The sequence below is a fragment of the Halichoerus grypus genome, chromosome 1 (assembly GCF_964656455.1).
Source record: "Halichoerus grypus chromosome 1, mHalGry1.hap1.1, whole genome shotgun sequence".
Lineage (NCBI taxonomy): Eukaryota > Metazoa > Chordata > Mammalia > Carnivora > Phocidae > Halichoerus > Halichoerus grypus.
Window position 1 is genome coordinate 82,117,266 of NC_135712.1, and position 17,913 is coordinate 82,135,178.

Genomic DNA, 17,913 nt, shown 5'->3' on the forward strand with positions numbered 1-17,913 from the left:
GCCATTCTTTCCTATGGTTCAATGTTCATGTATATTTCTCTAAAGCAAAGACATTGGAGTGGAATTTGTACCCTGGATTGAAAATATGGAAAGAGCTACCAGCAGTAAGGAAGACCCAGTCCCCAGCATACATGGGATTAAAGGTAGGATCCAGTGGGAGAGTGGGATACCAATGGGTGATACCAGCTGCTGAGAAGCTGAAGAAGACATTGCCTTAGTCTCAGCCTTTCCTGAATTATGTGAGCGAGAAGAAAGATATAATATCAGTTTTCTGCTATTCATTTGTGTAGATTTAACTAGGCTTGAATTAAAATGAAGGGCAAATGTTTCACATTGAAAGTGACTCCCTCTTTGGAAAAGCTGTCCTCTTAAGGAAATGGTTGTGGTGATAAGAGCATTGCCAGAATGTCTGTGCTTGGGAATAAAGACACCAGCTTGTGGCAACTTAATTTCTTGCTCTATCCAAGATTTATGGATTTCACCTCCTCTCCAAACTTTCCATGCAAAGGCTAGGAGCACTTGATCCAGGTGCTTCCCCGTAAGACTTCAGCCCTGACTTCTTCGTGGGTCAGTTTTCTGGTGGCCAGAATTTGGTATGGGATCACAAAGAAAAACAAGTGTGGAAGCTTTTTTTACTTTATATTTTAATGACATAATAGATTATGGTTTATGGGGTTCCAAATGTGCTCCTTTTGTCATCATCTTGTCTTTCCCTGCCTGTTTAAATTGGAGATAACCTTTTCCGAAAGACCTTCTACTTTATGCTTTTACCACTGCCCATAATCAAAGTCTTGGGAATTCAGTATTTGAGATTTTGGTTTTGGACTATTATGTAATTAATTTGATGGGACATGAGGTATGTATTCAGGCCTACGATTTATTTAGAAAAGGCCTCTGGAAGGAATTTTAGTTCAAAACACATTTATTGAGTGTCTACAAAGTACAAAAGTCATTGAAGAAACATACACAGATCCCACACCCCCACTCAGGGGCAAAGCTAACTTATGTTTCTTGGTCAGACTTCTAGACGTTTGGATGCTAATGAGCATGAAATGGCAAATTAACAGGAAGATGGTCACATAATAAGTAATTGGATGTGCAGTCTTGGTCAACAAATATTAATGGCAATGCCATTTAATAAAGCAGTGATTGTCAGGGCACCTGGGTGGCTTAGTCGGTTAAGTTTCTGACTCTTGATTTCAGTTCAGGTCATAATCTCAGGGTTATGAGATCGAGCCCTGCATTGGGCTCCATGCTGGGTGTGGAGTCTGCTTGGGATTCTCTCCCTCTGCCCCTCCCCTCTCTAAAATAAATAAATAAATAAAAATAAAACAGTGATTTTCAATTAGGGTATATATGTGTGTTCTAAAATTTTGTATTTGGAAAATACAGACCAGGAAAAGTGAGGCTTGAGAAAAATCTTGGCTGGTGAAAGCTCATAGACTATAATATAGTCCCTAAATTTGCTTTGCATGATAAGGCCTATCCCTCTATGGGATATAGCAGAATCTCTAGGACGTGTGAAATTTTTATGTTTTGTTTTCCATGGGTATTTTGTAATGGCTTGTAAAAAAAACTTTTTTAAGAAAAGATAAAATCAGATTTTTATCTCCTAAATAATTGGCTTTATCCCCCAATATTGTCTCTAATCAAGTCACATCCTGGCTTCCTTTTCTACTTTGTAAAGCTCAAAATGAAGGAAGACCCCTGATATTGGACCCCCTTTCAGCTGGGGCCCTACAGATGAGTAAAATGTGTGTTGAGAATTCCATTCCAGGTTATTTATTTAACAGGCAACTCTTCAGATTTTCAAGGACTATTAGAAAATTGAGCCTATCAACCTTATCTGGTCCTAAAGTATATTTTATTCTTGAAGCCTTTAACGCCTTTTTTCATGTGCCAAGAATCTCTTAAACAGATCTTTAAAAGCCCCTTTGCTTGAAGACATTGGCATACATTGGTCAACCCAGTGGCATAATCTATAAACTTACAGACATGAGCCATTTGATAGAGTTATAACTCCTTCACCCAAAGCATAAGGATGTGGATTGTCCAGGTGCCCTTCTTTTTTTTCCTTCTGTCTATCCTGCTAATTCAAAGTGATCAGACTCAAAGGTGTGAGATAAGCAGAAGAATGGATAACATTTAGTTAAGTGTGTCTTAGTCTAGACTTGGCTGTAGACTGTTTATGTTTATGTTATCTGGTGTTATCTGGTGCGTGCATGTATGCACTTCAGTGCTAGGAAAGCAGGCTGGTTTCAGAAGTCAGAAAGATACAAGGGAAAAACTGATGTCCATTTGAACTTACGACTTTTTCACGAGTTAGTTTCACAAAAACCAGTCAGCTCTTCAGAAGATTGGCTGACACCTCAAAACAAAGCAAAAAAGACCCAAAAACAAGAAGCAAAACTCAAGAGTTACATTGTGAAAAGTAGTATATAGCACACTGACAGCACCAATGCTGGTGATGACAGGAAGCAACAGGAACTCTCATTCACTGCTGGTGGCCATGCAAAATGGTATAGTTTGATAGTTTCTTACAAAAGCTAAAAATTGTTTTACCATACAGACCAGCAATCATATTCCTTAGTATTTACCCAAATGAATTGCAAACTATGATATATCCATACGATGGGATATTACTCAGGAATAAAAAGAAATGAGCTATCAAGCCACAAAAAGACATAAGGAAACCAAAGTGACAAATTGCTAAACAAAAGAATTCTGTCTGAAAATACATACTGCATGATTCCAACTGTTTGACACTCTGGAGAAGACAAAACTATAGAGACAGTAGAAAGATCAGTGGTTACCAGGGATATGGGGAAGAGGGGATGAGCAGACTGCATACAAGAGATTTTTAGGGCAGTGAAACTATTCTGTATGATATCGTAATGGTGGATATAGGACATTGTGCACTTGTCAAAACCCACAGAACTGTCCAACACAAAGAGTAAACCCTGATGTAAACTGTGGACTTCAGTTAATAATAATGCATCAGTACTGGTTCACTGTAAGGAACGTACCACACTAATGCAAGATGTTAATAATAGGAGATATTGTGTAGAGAGCCAATGGAGAGGGGCTATATGGGAACTCAGTATTTTCTGCTCAGTTTTTCTGTAAACCTAAAACTGCTCTAAAAATAAAATCTGTTCATTTTTTAATTTAAAAAATCACACACGGTAGTGTCACAGGGGCTTTAGACACCTTGCCTACATCGTTTTTATCAGGTGCGTGTGCCCACTGCCCAGCTGCTATGAGGTTAGCTGCTAACAGCTCTCGGTTGTGCCCTTCGGAGGAGTGCCCTCAGCTGACCAGAGCTGTCCAGCCAGGAAATGCCTGAGAGGTTATGGCCTCCCTCAAGGGCAGCTTATGGCCAGCCAGCCAATGGCTGACTGATTCGGGGTACAAAATGGGACACCTGTGGTACTATCTATGGTCCAGGGTTTCCCAGGAGATCAGGCTGGCACTAGACTTGAGCAGAGCCCACTTCTTCCCTGCCCTGTCTTCTGTCCTCAGTGCTCTTACAGGTTTCCTCTGAAAGCCCTTTCTCCACCACTCGCTTGTGCAACCTGCTTCTGGGAAACTTGACCCAAGACAGTACCAAGAAAGGTCCTAGAAAGGATGGGATTCTGGCGTTGTTAGGTCACTTGCTGGCCAGTGGCAATGAGGATTCCATTGCTGCTGGTTAGGTGGCGTGTGGAAAGCCCTGGGCCCTGGTTTGTGGTAGCAGTTCAGTTGCTAAGATCTTCACCTGTGGTGACACCTGGGGCCAGACACAGGGGGACAGGGATGCACCAGTTGGTGCAATGTCTCTAGGATTTGAGAAGTTTGGGGAAAATATGAAGTATCAGGACCACAGAATTGGGAGGCTATTGCTAAGCACCGTGGATGCGCTCGCTGAAGAGAGTGAAGAAAGTGACAGCCTCAGATTAACCACCAATTTAAAGCCTCATGTGAGACTCAGAGGGCTTCCTTGCCAGTGTTCAGCCCCTCATCTTCTACAGCATGGCACTATGTGAGAGGATGAATTCTCAGCCTAGGCAAATGTGCTGCCTGATCATTTGGGGCTCCTAGTGCTAGTAGAAGAGCTGGCAGGTCATGCCCTGATAGGGAAGATGTGGGACTATAAAGCTTGAGATGAGGACATCTAGGTCTAGGCCCTTAATGCCCCTGGGCTGGCGTAAGTGGCCTACTCCCCCTTATTGGGAGAGAGACTCTTCTCCCCCCAAAATTATGCAGAAGCCTCAAATGAGATGTACATGACAATGCTTGCCCTTCTCAGGATGTGTCCCCACCTTCCTTCCAGAATAATAATTACCATCTAAATATAACAATGATCTGACTGGGGAAGAGGCACAGAGACCCAGAGACTTAAGCTCAAAATGTGAGGATCTTCGTACTGTGTTCACGCCCGTCAGAGAACATCCATTGCAGAAAAGGTGCCTAACAGCTAAACCAACTGGATGACTTGGCCAGCAGGTGTCAGCTGGCTTTTTCCTTAGTATCCCAGTGCCTGCACAGTGGGCTCATAGAGACACCTTCACAGCAGAGTGGGAGGCTATGCATAGGCCCAGCAGCACGGGCTTCCTGTTGTCAAGACCGACATAGCTTCTGTCACTGCTGACAGTCAACTGGCCGGTACAGATGGATGCTGAGCTCCCAGTTGGATAGTATCCCTTGAGGAGAACGGTCGATGTCATCAGACCCCCTCCAGGCTGGAAAGTACAGTAATTCACTCTGAGCAGGATTGACATGTGTGCCTTTCCTGCTCACAGTGCCTCCACTGTTCGAGGACTCATGTAGCATCTGATCAACCATAAAGCATTGCTTTAATGGAGAGACTTGGCCGTCGGCGTATGACCGCAGGACTGACCTACAGTCCTACCACACACCACCCCATTTAGAAGCTGCCGGCCTGATAGAGCCATGGAATAGCCTCTTGAAAGCGAGATGTGCAACAGTTTAGACATGGCACTGTGGGGTGGGGTGCTAGCCTTCAGGATGCAGTATATACCTTAAACCAATGCCATGTCATGGTACTGTGCCCTCAGTAAGCAGAATATATGAATCTGGGAGGCAAGAGGTTGAATGAGTTGTGACCTTATTCATTATCATGCTCTAGTGACTTGCATAGGACATTTGTCTTCCCCATCCCTGCAACGTTCGTTAGTCTCAGTGAGTCTAGAGGCCTTGGTTCGCAAGGGGAGGGTTTCCACCAGGGGACATAGTAAGAGTCCTACTTAACTTGAATCTATGCCCCCTGCTGCTGCAATTGGTTTTTAGGTTGTACCGTTGTTACCATCTCTCTCCCACTCATTCTAGATACCCCTCCTTCTCATCTTCTGCTGGTGGTGTGCCCAGGGGGTGTCCCGGACTCTTGTCTGGCTACTTCTTTTACTTGCCCATTTACAGTTACAGCTGGGTGTGGAGGTGTTGGGGGATGTCCCAGTGGGTCACCTGAGCATCAGGCACATTCCTCTCTGACGCTGTTAGGTAACAGCCTAAGCTCCTCATGAGGACTAGGATCAATTGCTTCCTCCAGCGTGGCAACTGCTTTTTTTTGCCTGTATGTCTAGTGGATGCAGTGTTGGGACCCCTCACGATGAGGATGGAGTGTTGGGACCCCTCACGATGAGGATGCAGTGGTGGGACCCCTCACGATGAGAATTAAATGAGATGAAGCTTTCAGACTAGTGCCTAGATGGCTGTTTGCATATTATCATTAGCAGCTAGTTACCCACATTTGTTCCTCCAGGGAAGGAAAGGAAAGGCTTACCCATAATTTAAAGGCATGTCTCCACCCCACTGCACCCCCCGCTCCCCCGGCTTGTGCGCGCGAGCCCACGCCCTCTCTCTCTCAAAAAATAATAAATCTTTTTTAAAGTTTTGCATATTGTAAGGAATAGAGAAAAGTCTAGTTTGAAAGAAAAAAATAGTTTGCCCATTTGAAATCTGAGTGGTAAGGAATGGGTGGCCTCCGAACAAGTGAGCCCTACAGTGGTCCTGTTATTCCATCTAGTGGACAGCACGGGAAAGGCATGATTTTATCTTCAAAGGTTGTAATTTACCAAAAACATGTATCCTGATAAAAACTCAGGGGTTCACTTGTTAATAAGTTTCATTCAATTTTTAAACCAAAATGAAAGATCAGAATTCCAACACTAAGTTTGGAAACTAAATTCCCAAAACCATTTAGGATTTATGTGATGTATGCTAGAAAGATCATCCACTGAAGGAAAAGAGAATATACGCCAGTTCTTACTAGCATGAATTTTCACAGCCCACCTTTCCCATTCTTCTTATCCTTCTCCACCAACATTTTTATGCTTATTCTGGTGCATGGACTGGGAGTGCCCCCGAGACTCAAAGTATACCTTCCCAACACACCACTAGACCTTGACTGGTACCAGAGCCATTCTGCTCATTTTCCAAGAATACAACTATCACTTAAAATTTTGCTGTAATCAAATTGAATATTTTTCAAGGACCTATGTGTTTGGTTTTGTTTTTCGTGTGTGTGTGTGTGTGTGTGTGTGTGCGCACGCGCACGTGCACGCTCTGTTTCCTTTTACAGCCATTTATTACCTTTATTATTTGTTTCCTCTTCCAGATATTTATGAGGGTGAAGACAATGGCAAACAAATCTCCCCCAAATGTGAGTAATAATAGCATACTTGGAGTACCCACAGCTGTTCTGAAACCTTTAGTATTATTGTAATCACTATTAACAATAATAACAGGTGTTATTTATTAAATTCCTAAGATGTACCATTTTACTTTATAAGCGCTTTTGCTAATCTTTATATCAAAACTGCAATAGATATTAATATCCCCATTGTTATAGACAAGCAAACTGGTGCTCCCAGAGGCTAAGTGGCTTACCCAGGACCACACAGCTAGCAAGTGCGTGACAAACTCAGAACTGTGCTCAGGTCGCACTGACCCCAAAGCCTCTGCTCCTACCCTTGGACAATGGGCCTTTCATTTATTCACTCATGGGATCTGCCAGACCCTGAGCCCAAGATTCTGGGGTCTCCTGAGTGCTGTCACCTCTATAGGACCTAAGACTTAGTCCCTAAGGCCCCCAAGGGCCCATGGCCAGTGAATCCAGGAGGAAGGGATTCAATATGCAAATGACAAAGATGCAGCAGACTCAGACTGGGAGCTGCGCTTTCGTCCCCTGCACTTCCAGCTTGGACTGACGGCCCTTCTCCGAGGTTTGCTGGTTCTGCGAATTCGGAGTCTCTTCCAGGAGCCAGGGGGGATACCGGGTGAACAGGGTATGGTCTCTGCTGCCAAGAGCCCCGGGACCCTCGGGGGAGACATAGGAGGGCTCACCCGGGGCAGCTGCAATTTGTGTCCCTTCAAGGGTCTTATGAGGTGATTGTGGGTGAGCCCACCACCTCCACAGCCCCCTCCTCCTCTGTCTCCCAGAATAGAATGCGATAGAATAGAATAGAACACAACAGAATAAAGTAGGACAGAACAAAAGAATAGAATAGAACGGATCAGGTGAGGACGTCACACCCTGTAAGGGGAATATTGTTCCATAAACTTGTTTTCATTTTAGAGATGTATTATGTGTGTACACTGTGTTGGGTGTAAAACGGGCATCTCTCTGTGGCTGCACCCTAAGGAATATAGACAACTTTGGTCTAGGCTAACTGGGGGCCTGGGGGATCCCAGGCATCCCCCCACCCTCACCTGTGGTACTGGGAATGAAGGAGGCCATGTGTGGTGACAGTCCCCAGCAGGGAGGTGGCATTTGGGTATTGTCAGAGCTGGGAAGATCATTTCTCTTCCCAGGCTCAGGCAGATCCTCCCTGAAGGCAGGGAAAGGCCCAGATGACCTTGAAATAATGCAGTCAACCTGTGGCCAACCTGTGTGGCAGCCCTGTGCCGGGCTGAGGGCCCCCTCCCCCTCCGGCTGGGCCTACAGGAGAGGAGCAAGCCGCCACCGGTGCCTGGTCATCATTTTATCCCCGGTGCCACTTCCCTGCGGAGCGGCCGCAACTGGCTGTCAGGTCTCTCAGTTCCTGCACTGCCCCCCAGCCCTGCCGCCCCCGGGCCCTGAGTGCTCCATGGCTGCCAGAGGCCTCAGGGCCAGGCCCCACCCCTGGCCTCCCAGCAGGTGGCTCTGGGACCCCTGCCCCCCCCCCCCCCCGCTTTGTCTGGGCCACTGAGGCCATGGCCCCCGGAGGAGCAGCCCTTCTGTTCACACAGCGCTGTTGGGGGCAGGGGGGTGAGGAGGGGGTGGACTTTACCTCCAACACAGTGTACACACGTAATACATCTCTAAAGTGAAAACAAGTTTATGGAACAATAGTCCCCTTATAAGTATGATGTCCTCATCTGATCTGATCTGTTCTATTCTGTTCTTTTGTTCTCTTCTGCTTTATTCTATTGTGTTCTATTCTTTTTTTTAAAGATTTTATTTATTTGAAAGAGAGAGAGAGAGAGAGAGAGAGAGAGAGAGAGCAAAGGAGGGGGAGGGGCGAGGGAGAGGCAGACTCCCCGCTGAGCAGGGAGCCTGACCTTGCAGGGCAAGGTCTCCGTTTCCTGCCTTACAGCCTTTCAGCAAGACTGCCAATCCTCATCCTCACTGTCTGCTCCCCGGTGTAAGGGGGTGTGGCTTGGATGACTGCCCTAGAGACGAGTCTCTGGGTGTTACTGCGGATGTCCCCGAGTCCCATCGGGAGGGGGGCAGTGGGAGGCACCTCCCTGAGCCAGTTTCTCCTCCGCCCTCCATCCTTCACCCTACCAGGTCCTGGGACTGGAAATTAAACCAGGTTTGCTGCAATCTGAGAGCACTGTGTCCAGCTGCCTTACAACCCTGCAGCATCAGGCGGGGTCCCGGGAGGCCTCTGGGAAGGGGCTGCCTGGCTGCTCCCTGTTTTCCTGGCACAGCCCCCACTGATCTGCTCTGGGGAGAGCCCTCGGCCCCAGAACGCAGCTTGGGAGGCCTCTGGGCAGCAGGTCACGGGCGTTCCCACATGTGTGCTTCCGGCTCACTGCTATAACTGTGCCATCACCCCCAACTGTAGGCTCCTCTGGGATTCCTGTGTCCAGAAAGTTCTCGCCCTCCATGCCCTGCTTATGCCCTTTAAGGCCTCACCCCAACCTTGCCCTTGAATTGTCACCTGAACAGAAACTTCGTCCTGCACTCAGATTCCTGCGGGACTGATTACTCAGCTGCAGCTCAGCCACTCAGCCAACGGAACTTGGTCAAGTGATTATTCCTCTCTCATCTCAGTTTCTCATCTGTATAATGGAGCTAAAGCTCTTACAGGGTTATATGAAGCTTAACTTTTGACCAACTGGCACCCCAGCAGGCACAAAGCAGGGCTCAGTGTCTGGTGGAGGTTGCTGGCATGACTGGCCAGTTAATGAATCAATTCACTGGAAAGAGAGGCAGGATGTACTTGCTCCTCTGATTTCCCATGGGGAGAGCGGTGACAGAGGCTACCAAGGGAATGGGAGATGGGCCGTAATCAGGGGAGAGAAAAGAGGGCAAGGGGAAAAGAAGGGAGGGAAGAAGGTGGAGGGCAGGAAGGTCATCAAACACAAAAAGACAACCATTTTCCTGGAGGACAAGGAATAGAGCTATGAACACCATGTAGACATGTCTTCTCAGTCACAGTTACAGAATTTTGAGCTGGAAAAGGGAACCTGGAGATCACAGACCTCCACCTCCCCCCAGGTGAGGCAGTTCAGGTCCTGGGAGAGTAGGAGTTAGAGATGGGGGAGAATGGGTTCTTGGGGACAGGCACTGCCTGGGACATCTGGCCATCCCCTCTCCAGCACAGCAGGCCAAATTCTTCCCTTTCTTTCTCCAAGGCTGCTCCAGCAGAGAGTTTATCTCCATGGCAACCTCTGAGGAGCCTGAAGGTGCAGAAGAAATGGAAAAGGAGAGCAGTGCTCTGAGTGTAATTTATTTTCTTCTTACCTCTTTCATTTTTCTCCCTCATTCCTATTCATCAGCTTCTCCTGCGTCTTCCTCTCCCCGTTTCCTCTCTCTCCCCTTTCCCTCTCCCCCCTTTTCATGATTCTCACCCAGAAGGACCAGGCCTAATCCAGGAAGCTGAGGTCACTGGATCTGCAAAGTGCCTCAGACCCTCCCAGCCTAGCATGGCCCCTGTCTCCTTAGCAATGCACTGGTTTCTGGTCATAAATATGGGGCTCCTGCTGGGATCCCGAGTGACCCCGTTTGAGAGCTAGGGTGGGCCCCAACCTGCCAGCGGGAATCACCGGTTGCGCCTGGCCCGGGCACTCCTCGGCACTGCCAACTCTGAGGGTGCACCACTGTCCTCTCCCTTACAGCTATCCGGACTTTTCCAGTTGGACGACAGTTATGAAACGTGTTCCTCCAAATCTGTCCTGGAAACGGGAGAAAGCATCCAGGGTAAGAAAGAAGGTGGCGATGAGGACCTGTGAGTGTGAAAGAGGAAAGAACAGCGAGCGAATTGGTTAGCCATTGCTCCCCTGACTCTCCTTGGAATTTCAGGACAACAAACAAAACTAATAAGCCAGTGTGCACCGGCTTGCTCGCCCCTGGGGGGGAGACGACTAATCTGCGGGCAAAAGCAGTGCGGGCGAGGGAAGGATGCCGGAGGACCCTCTTCCCCAGAGAACTGACACTGGTTCCAGACCGCAGCGGCTCCCGGCTCGGCCGAGCCGCCCCAGGCCGCCTTCGTTCCGGGCACAGGCTGCGGCGGGCGCTGGGGGCCGGGCCCACACTTAAATAGAACGGGGCCAAGGGGCCTCGGACTCTCGGAATCTGCCACCCTGGCGCGGGGGGAAGGGCCAGGACCACCTTCCAGAAGCCTGAGGAAGGGTCCACGGCCTGCCGGCGGAGCCCATCCTCCCGGGGCCGGCGGCGGCGCACCTGGCAGCTGCTCCCCACGCGCCTGCGCGAGCTCTGGGCACTGGGAGCCGACGTCCGCCACCTCCCGGGCGGCTCCACACGCGCCTGCGCCTGCGCCGGGACTTGCAGACGCCCGCGACCCCCCGGGCTGTTCTACGCGCGTCTGCAGAGGTTAGCGGACGCCGGTCCTGGAGGGCTCTGCCCAAGGTTTCCCAACGTTGGCACTCTGACTCTGGGGGCTGGATAATTCTTTGTTGGGGAGGGGAGAGCTGTCTAGTGCATTGTAGGGTATTTGGCAGCATCCCTGGCCTCTTCCCACCCACAAGATGCCAGTAAAATCCCTTTCCCACCCGCTCACCCAAATTATGACAATCTTTTTAAAAATGCCTTCAGACATTGCCAAATTTTTCCTCGGGTGGGAGTGGGGAGATCTGTTGAGAATCTCCCATCCGAGCCTCGGAGGAGCCGAAATTCTACAGGGGCAGCCCTGTGCTCTTCTCCTCGAATCCCCACAAGAATGTTCCTGTGGTGTTTGTGTTACTTTGTTCCAGGATTGTATCCTTTCAGAGGGTTGGTTCCAAGTTAATGTCTGAGGTATTTCGTTTTAGATTTATTGGTTTTAAAATTAGTTTGTTATCTTCAGCTGTTTTTTATTTTTCGTTTTGTTAGTTAATTTTTAGTTAATTTCTATTTTTAGTTTTCTAGTTATTTAATTTTATAGCTTTAAAGTTACTTTGTTTATAAATACTTTGTTTTCAAGGTTATTTCGTTTTTGAGTTATTCATTTTCAGTTTCTTATTTACAGTTACTTTAAGTTAATACATTTCCAAATTAGCTTTAGAATTATTTTAAATTATCTTTACACTTATTAATATCTGAGTTATTTACTTTTATAGTTATTCTGTTTTTTAGTTATTGGAGTTTTTTGAGTTATTTATTTTTACAGTTACTTATTTGCCTACTAAAAATTCACTGGAAGTTTTAAAACTATTTTAGAATTATTTTCAGGATTAAGTGTTTTTAGTTATTTTAGAGTTTTTTCCCCTTGTTAATTTTAGAGTTCCTTATAGTCACAGTTATTTATTTTTAGTTATTTTAGATTTGGGGTTGTTTATATTCATTTATTATCTTTTAGTTTTTTGGTTTTAAGTTATTTTCAATTGTTGCATTTTTGAGCATTATATTTCCTGAATTTTTTATTTTCAGAGTTTTTGAGAGATTTAGTTTTGAGTTATTTTCGGTTATTCTCAATTATTACTTTTCATTTACATCTTTGCCACTTAAAATTTTTTTCTGTTCTGTATTTTTACTTATATCATTTTCAGATTTATTTTCAGAATTATTTAGTGTTAGAATTACTTAGTCTAGGGGATCCAAACGAGAGAGACACGACATCAGTAATTTTAACAGAGAGAATTTAGTATAAAGAATTGTTATCCAGCTATTGGAAATTTTAAGAGGAAAAAAAGTGATAAGGTGATATCATGGAGATGGTAACTGCAAGACGCAGCTACCAAGGGCTGAGGGAGCAAAGGGAGGAGGTTGGAGGTAGCCCCGCAGAGCTGGGCTTAGCCCTCTGAGGAGGAAGTGTTGCTTCATAGGACAGGTGTCCCAGGAGCTGGAAGTTGGTCTGGGAGCTGCCAGCTTGGTGCTGGTATCTTTGAAGCAGGGGGGTGGGGGTGATGAGGCTGGTTACGGAGGTGTTGGGAAAATGGCCAACTGCAGCTACTGGAATCAGCTGTTGCTCTCAGGGTGCAGACTGGTTGCTAGGAGGATGCTGACAGGAACTCAGGCACACAGAGGTCCCCCTCTCCCCTCTTACAGCCTCTGGTCAGTCTGCTCTCAGGGTGCAGACCAGTTGCTAGGATGCTCAGGCACACAGAGGTCCCCCGCTCCCTCTTACAGCCTCTGGTCAGTCTGCTCTATTGGCCGAGCCTGACAGAGAGTAGCTGGCAAAGGAGGTGAGTGGCCCCAGGCCCCAAAGCAGAGATTAGAAGGGTGGGCTGAAAGCTGAGAAATCTTGGCTAATAACCAGCACACTGACCTCTGGAGTTGTTTACTTTTAGTTAGTTTTGGATTTAGTTAGTTTTGGAATTGTTAGCGTGATTTGATTTTAACTTTTCACTGGACGTGGGATCTGGCTAAGTTTTTGGTTCCCAGATTTGTTTCTGGAATGCAGTGGGAACTTCTTAAACACCTGAGGACTGTCTCCCATGTGACTCAAGAAAATCACTTCAGAATCAAGAAAACAAAAATAAGTATCTCACTTTGTTCATAAAGAAGCCCTTTGACTTTGTGGCCAAAAAAGGGCAGAGACTAAGGGACAGACCATCAGGGAGAGGCTCTTCAGCAAAATTGTCCAACACGGTGTTCTTTGAAATTTTTCAGAAAGTTATGTTGTGGAGCTACCCTCTTGTGCCCCTTTCCTAACAACAAAGTATCATTCTCAGTGGAGTGTGTTTCACATTTGTAGACTACAATATTGATTATTTGAACACTAAAATAAAGTTCTTTCCAAATCCATAGGAAATCTTATCTCCTTCTACTTGCGTTTTTTTCCAACACACATTATTCCATTCTGGCCATAAAACATTTATTTGTTTGTTTATTTGTTCATTCTAATCAATACCTATTTCCTGAGCACTCCTGTCTTCAGGAAGGTGCTGGCATCAGGAGAGACCAGGAAGGCATGACGATGAGTGAGAAGCTCTCAGTACAGTTGGGAGAGACAGATGAAGAAACACATCATCACAACACAGTATGACAAATACTATGGGGGCATGGAATCCTGCCACTGACTTTCTGATGTCATCAGGGATGGCGTGACATCTGGGCTGGGTCTCCTGGAGCAGGTGTTTTCTCCAGGTGGAGAAGGAGAAGGACATCCTGGTTGTGCGCAGGCACAGAGGCATGGAGGAGCTATGCATGGCAGGGAGGATGCATTGACAGAGGCCACTGGGCCACAGGATTCAGAAAGGTACAAGCATTAGGGCCGGCCAGGCGCTGGCCCTGGTGCTTGACAGATAGGACCTCATTTGGTCCTCAGAGCCAGTTTGAAAGAGAGTAGGAAGCAACCTCAAGAGTCAATGCTCTTCCTAAATAGAAAACCTGAACAGACCCATAACCACTAAGGAAATTGAAGCAGTAATCAAAAATCTCCCAACAAACAAGAGCCCAGGGCCAGATGGCTTCCCAGGGGAATTCTACCAAACATTTAAAGAAGAATTAATACCTATTCTTCTGAAGCTGTTTCAAAGAATAGAAATGAAAGAAAAACTTCCAAACTCATTTTACGAGGCCAGCATTACCTTGATCCCAAAACCAGACAAAGACCCCATCGAAAAGGAGAATTACAGACCAATATCCTTGATGAACATGGATGCAAAAATTCTCACCAAAATACTAGCCAATCGGATCCAATAGTACATTAAAATGATTATTCACCACAACCAAGTGGGATTTATTCCTGGGCTGCAAGGTTGGTTCAACATCTGCAAATCAATCAATATGATACAATACATTAATAAAAGAAAGAACAAGAACCATATGATCCTCTCAATAGATGCAGAAAAAGCATTTGACAAAGTACAGCATGCTTTCTTGATTGAAACTCTTCACAGTGTAGGGATAGAGGGTACATACCTCAATATCATAAAAGCCATCTATGAAAAACCTACAGCAAATATCATTCTCAATGGGCAAAAACTGAGAGCTTTCCCCCTAAGGTCAGAAACACGGCAGGGATGTCCACTATCACCACTGCTATTCAACATAGTACTAGAAGTCCTAGCCTCAGCAATCAGACAACAGAAAGAAATAAAAGGCATCCGAATTGGCAAAGAAGAAGTGAAACTGTCACTCTTTGCAGATGATATGTACTTTATGTGGAAAACCCAAAAGACTTCACCCCAAAACTGCTAGAACTCATACAGGAATTCAGTAAAGTGGCAGGATATAAAATCAATGCACAGAAATCAGCTGCATTTATATACATCAACAACAAGACAGAAGAAAGAGAAATTAAGGAGTCGATCCCATTTACAATTGCACCCAAAACCATAAGATACCTAGGAATTAATCTAACCAAAGAGGCAAAGAATCTGTATTCAGGAAACTATAGAATACTCATGAAAGAAATTGAGGAAGACAAAAAGAAATGGAAAAATGTTCCATGCTCCTGGATTGGAAGAACAAATATTGTGAAAATGTCTATGCTACCTAGAGCAATCTACACATTATGCAATCCCTATCAAAATATCATCCACTTTTTTCAAAGAAATGGAACAAATAATCCTAAAATTTGTATGGAACCAGAAAAGACCCCGAATAGCCAGAGGAATGCTGAAAAAGCAAAGCAAAGCCAGTGGCATCACAATTCCGGACTTCCAGCTCTATTACAAAGCTGTCATCATCAAGACAGTATGGTACTGGCACAAAAACAGACACATAGGTCAATGGAACAGAATAGAGAGCCCAGAAATGGACCCTCAACTCTATGGTCAACTCATCTTCGACAAAGCAGGAAAGAATGTCCAATGAAAAAAAGATAGTCTCTTCAACAAATGATGTTGAGAAAATTGGATAGCCACATGCAGAAGGATGAAACTGGACCATTTCCTTACACCACACATAAAAATAAACTCAAAATGGATGAAAGACCTAAATGTAAGACAGGAATCCATCAAAATCCTTGAGGAGAACACAGACAGCAACCTCTTTGACCTCAGCCGCAGCAACTTCTTCCTAGAAACATTGCCGAAGGCAAGGGAAGCAAGGGCAAAAATGAACTACTGGGACTTCATCAAGATAAAAAGCTTTCGCACAGCAAAGGAAACAGTCAACAAAACCAAAAGACAACTGACAGAATGGGAGAAGATATTTGCAGATGACATATCAGATAAAGGGCTAGTATCCAAAATCTATAAAGAACTTATCAAACTCCACACCCAAAGAACAAATAATCCAATCAAGAAATGGGCAGAAGACATGAACAGACATTTCTGCAAAGAAGACATCCAAATGGCCAACAGACACATGATAAAGTGCTCAACATCACTCAGCATCAGGGAAATCCAAATCAAAACCTCAATGAGATACCACCTCACACCAGTCAGAATGGCTAAAATTAACAAGTCAGGAAAAGACAGATGTTGGCGAGGATGTGGAGAAAGGGGAACCCTCCTACACTGTTGGTGGGAATGCAAGCTGGTGCAGCCACTCTGGAAAACAGTATGGAGGTTCCTCAAAAAGTTGAAAATAGAGCTACCCTACAACCCAGCAATTGCACAACTGGGTATTTACCCCAAAGATACAAATGAAGTGATCCAAAGGGGCATGTGCACTCCAATGTTTATAGCAGCAATGTCCACAATAGCCAAACTATGGAAAGAGCCAAGATGTTCATCAACAGATATGGATAAAGAAGATGTGATATATATATATATATATATATATATATATATATATATATATATACACAATGGAATATTATGCAGCTATAAAAAGCCCCCAAATTTTGCCATTTGCAACGACGTGGATGGAACTAGAGGGTATTATGCAAAATAAGTCAATCAGAGAAAGACAGGTATCATATGATCTCACTGATACGAGGAATTTGAGAAACAAGACAGAGGATCATAGGGGAAGGGAGGGAAAAATGAAACAAGATGAAACCAGAGAGGGAGACAAACCATAAGAGACTCTTAATCTCAGGAAACAAACTGAGGGTTGCTGGAATGGAGGGGGGTGGGAGGGATGGGGTGGCTGGGTGATGGACATTGGGGAGGGTGAGTACTATGGTGAGTGCTGTGAATTGTGTGAGACTGATGAATCACAGACCTGTACCCCTGAAACAAATAATGCATTATATGTTAATAAAAATTTTTTTTAAAAAAAAGAGTCAATGCTCTTCCTGGTCTTACTGTTCCAATCACAGCCTAGAAGGTCCTTTGACTTGTCATTTCTGGAATTCTTCAGCTCATTTCTGGCTTTATCCTTGGCCCATTCACTCCTCCCTACCTACCCTTGGAGGTGAGTCCCTCCCTCCTCTATCTTTTGATTCCTGTTTCTTAAACATCCGTGGGGAAGGAGGAGGGTTGAGACCAGCCAGCTGTAGGGTGCAGGTGAGGCCAGCTGCAGAGGAGGCAGACAAGAGCAGAGGAGAGCCCCTGGGGGGGTCTCTTCGGGGAGTTCTGCAGACCAGCATGGTGGGAACTGAGCTCTTGGTGAACCAATCATAACCTGCAACTGCAAACAACACCCCTTGAAAGTTTGTGGGGATGCCTTCCCAAAGCGGGGAATCTGCTTTAGATCCAGTCGAAGCTTGTGAATCAACAGATTGGGATTTTTAAAAGCACACAGAGCCCTTTGCTGCATTAACAGCACTGGACATGTCTACCCAGTCAAAAGAAAGTATAGTCCTTCACAATCTATGATGGCATATTTTCACACTTTTTTTAATAGAACACATTCGTTCAGTCAATCTTGAATATGTTTCTCAGCATACTTCTCTGCTTTGGTTTCTCTGGTCATCTTATCATGCACCGTATACATTTCTCAATGAGAATATGTAAGTACCAGGGCTGGACAGAAGAATCTCTGGATTCTGACTATTAGAATTGTCAGAAAACACATCACGTGGATCCTCTTAAACACTCTGACCATTGACTAGCCATGTGGCCACTACAGAAACAGCCCAAAGCTTTCTCAATCCTTTGGACGTCAGTCATTTTCTGAAACTACAAAACCAGCCACACTCGTAGTGCTGGCAGAGTGCAAAGTGCCCAAACCCCCCAGCCCTCACATGAGGAGCGTCTCCACAAATCTTGGATCACAGGTGGGTAACTTGAGAAACCATTTCAGGACCAGTCATCGTTGCTGATGCTGTCCCCAGGTGCTCTTTGGTAGCCCCCTCTGACCTTCCACTCTGGCTCCTTTGGCTAAGCCCCACACTGCCGCTTGGCTTATAGGCGTCCTCTGAGAGAAACAAGAAAACAAAATAAAGGTGGCTTTTACGTGAATGAAACTTATGTCATCTTTCTATT

The 17,913-nt window shown here is 45.5% G+C and overlaps 1 protein-coding gene across 4 annotated transcripts in view; it reads left to right on the top strand.

Annotated features, from left to right (window-relative positions):
• The window catches only part of MCF2L2 (MCF.2 cell line derived transforming sequence-like 2), a 238,693-nt gene extending 225,288 nt beyond the window's left edge, over nt 1-13,405 (top strand). For 3 of the 4 annotated variants that reach the window (XM_078068511.1, XM_078068517.1, XM_078068520.1), the window contains 3 exons: nt 6,617-6,661; nt 9,844-9,932; nt 10,327-13,405. In XM_078068511.1, coding sequence (XP_077924637.1) covers nt 6,617-6,661; nt 9,844-9,932; nt 10,327-10,440 — 248 coding nt within the window. In that variant the 3' untranslated portion in view covers nt 10,441-13,405. Of the gene's footprint in view, nt 1-45; nt 144-6,616; nt 6,662-9,843; nt 9,933-10,326 lie in introns of all 4 variants that reach the window. The other variant, XM_078068515.1, reaches the window with a different exon arrangement.
• The last annotated feature ends 4,508 nt before the right edge of the window (nt 13,406-17,913 follow it).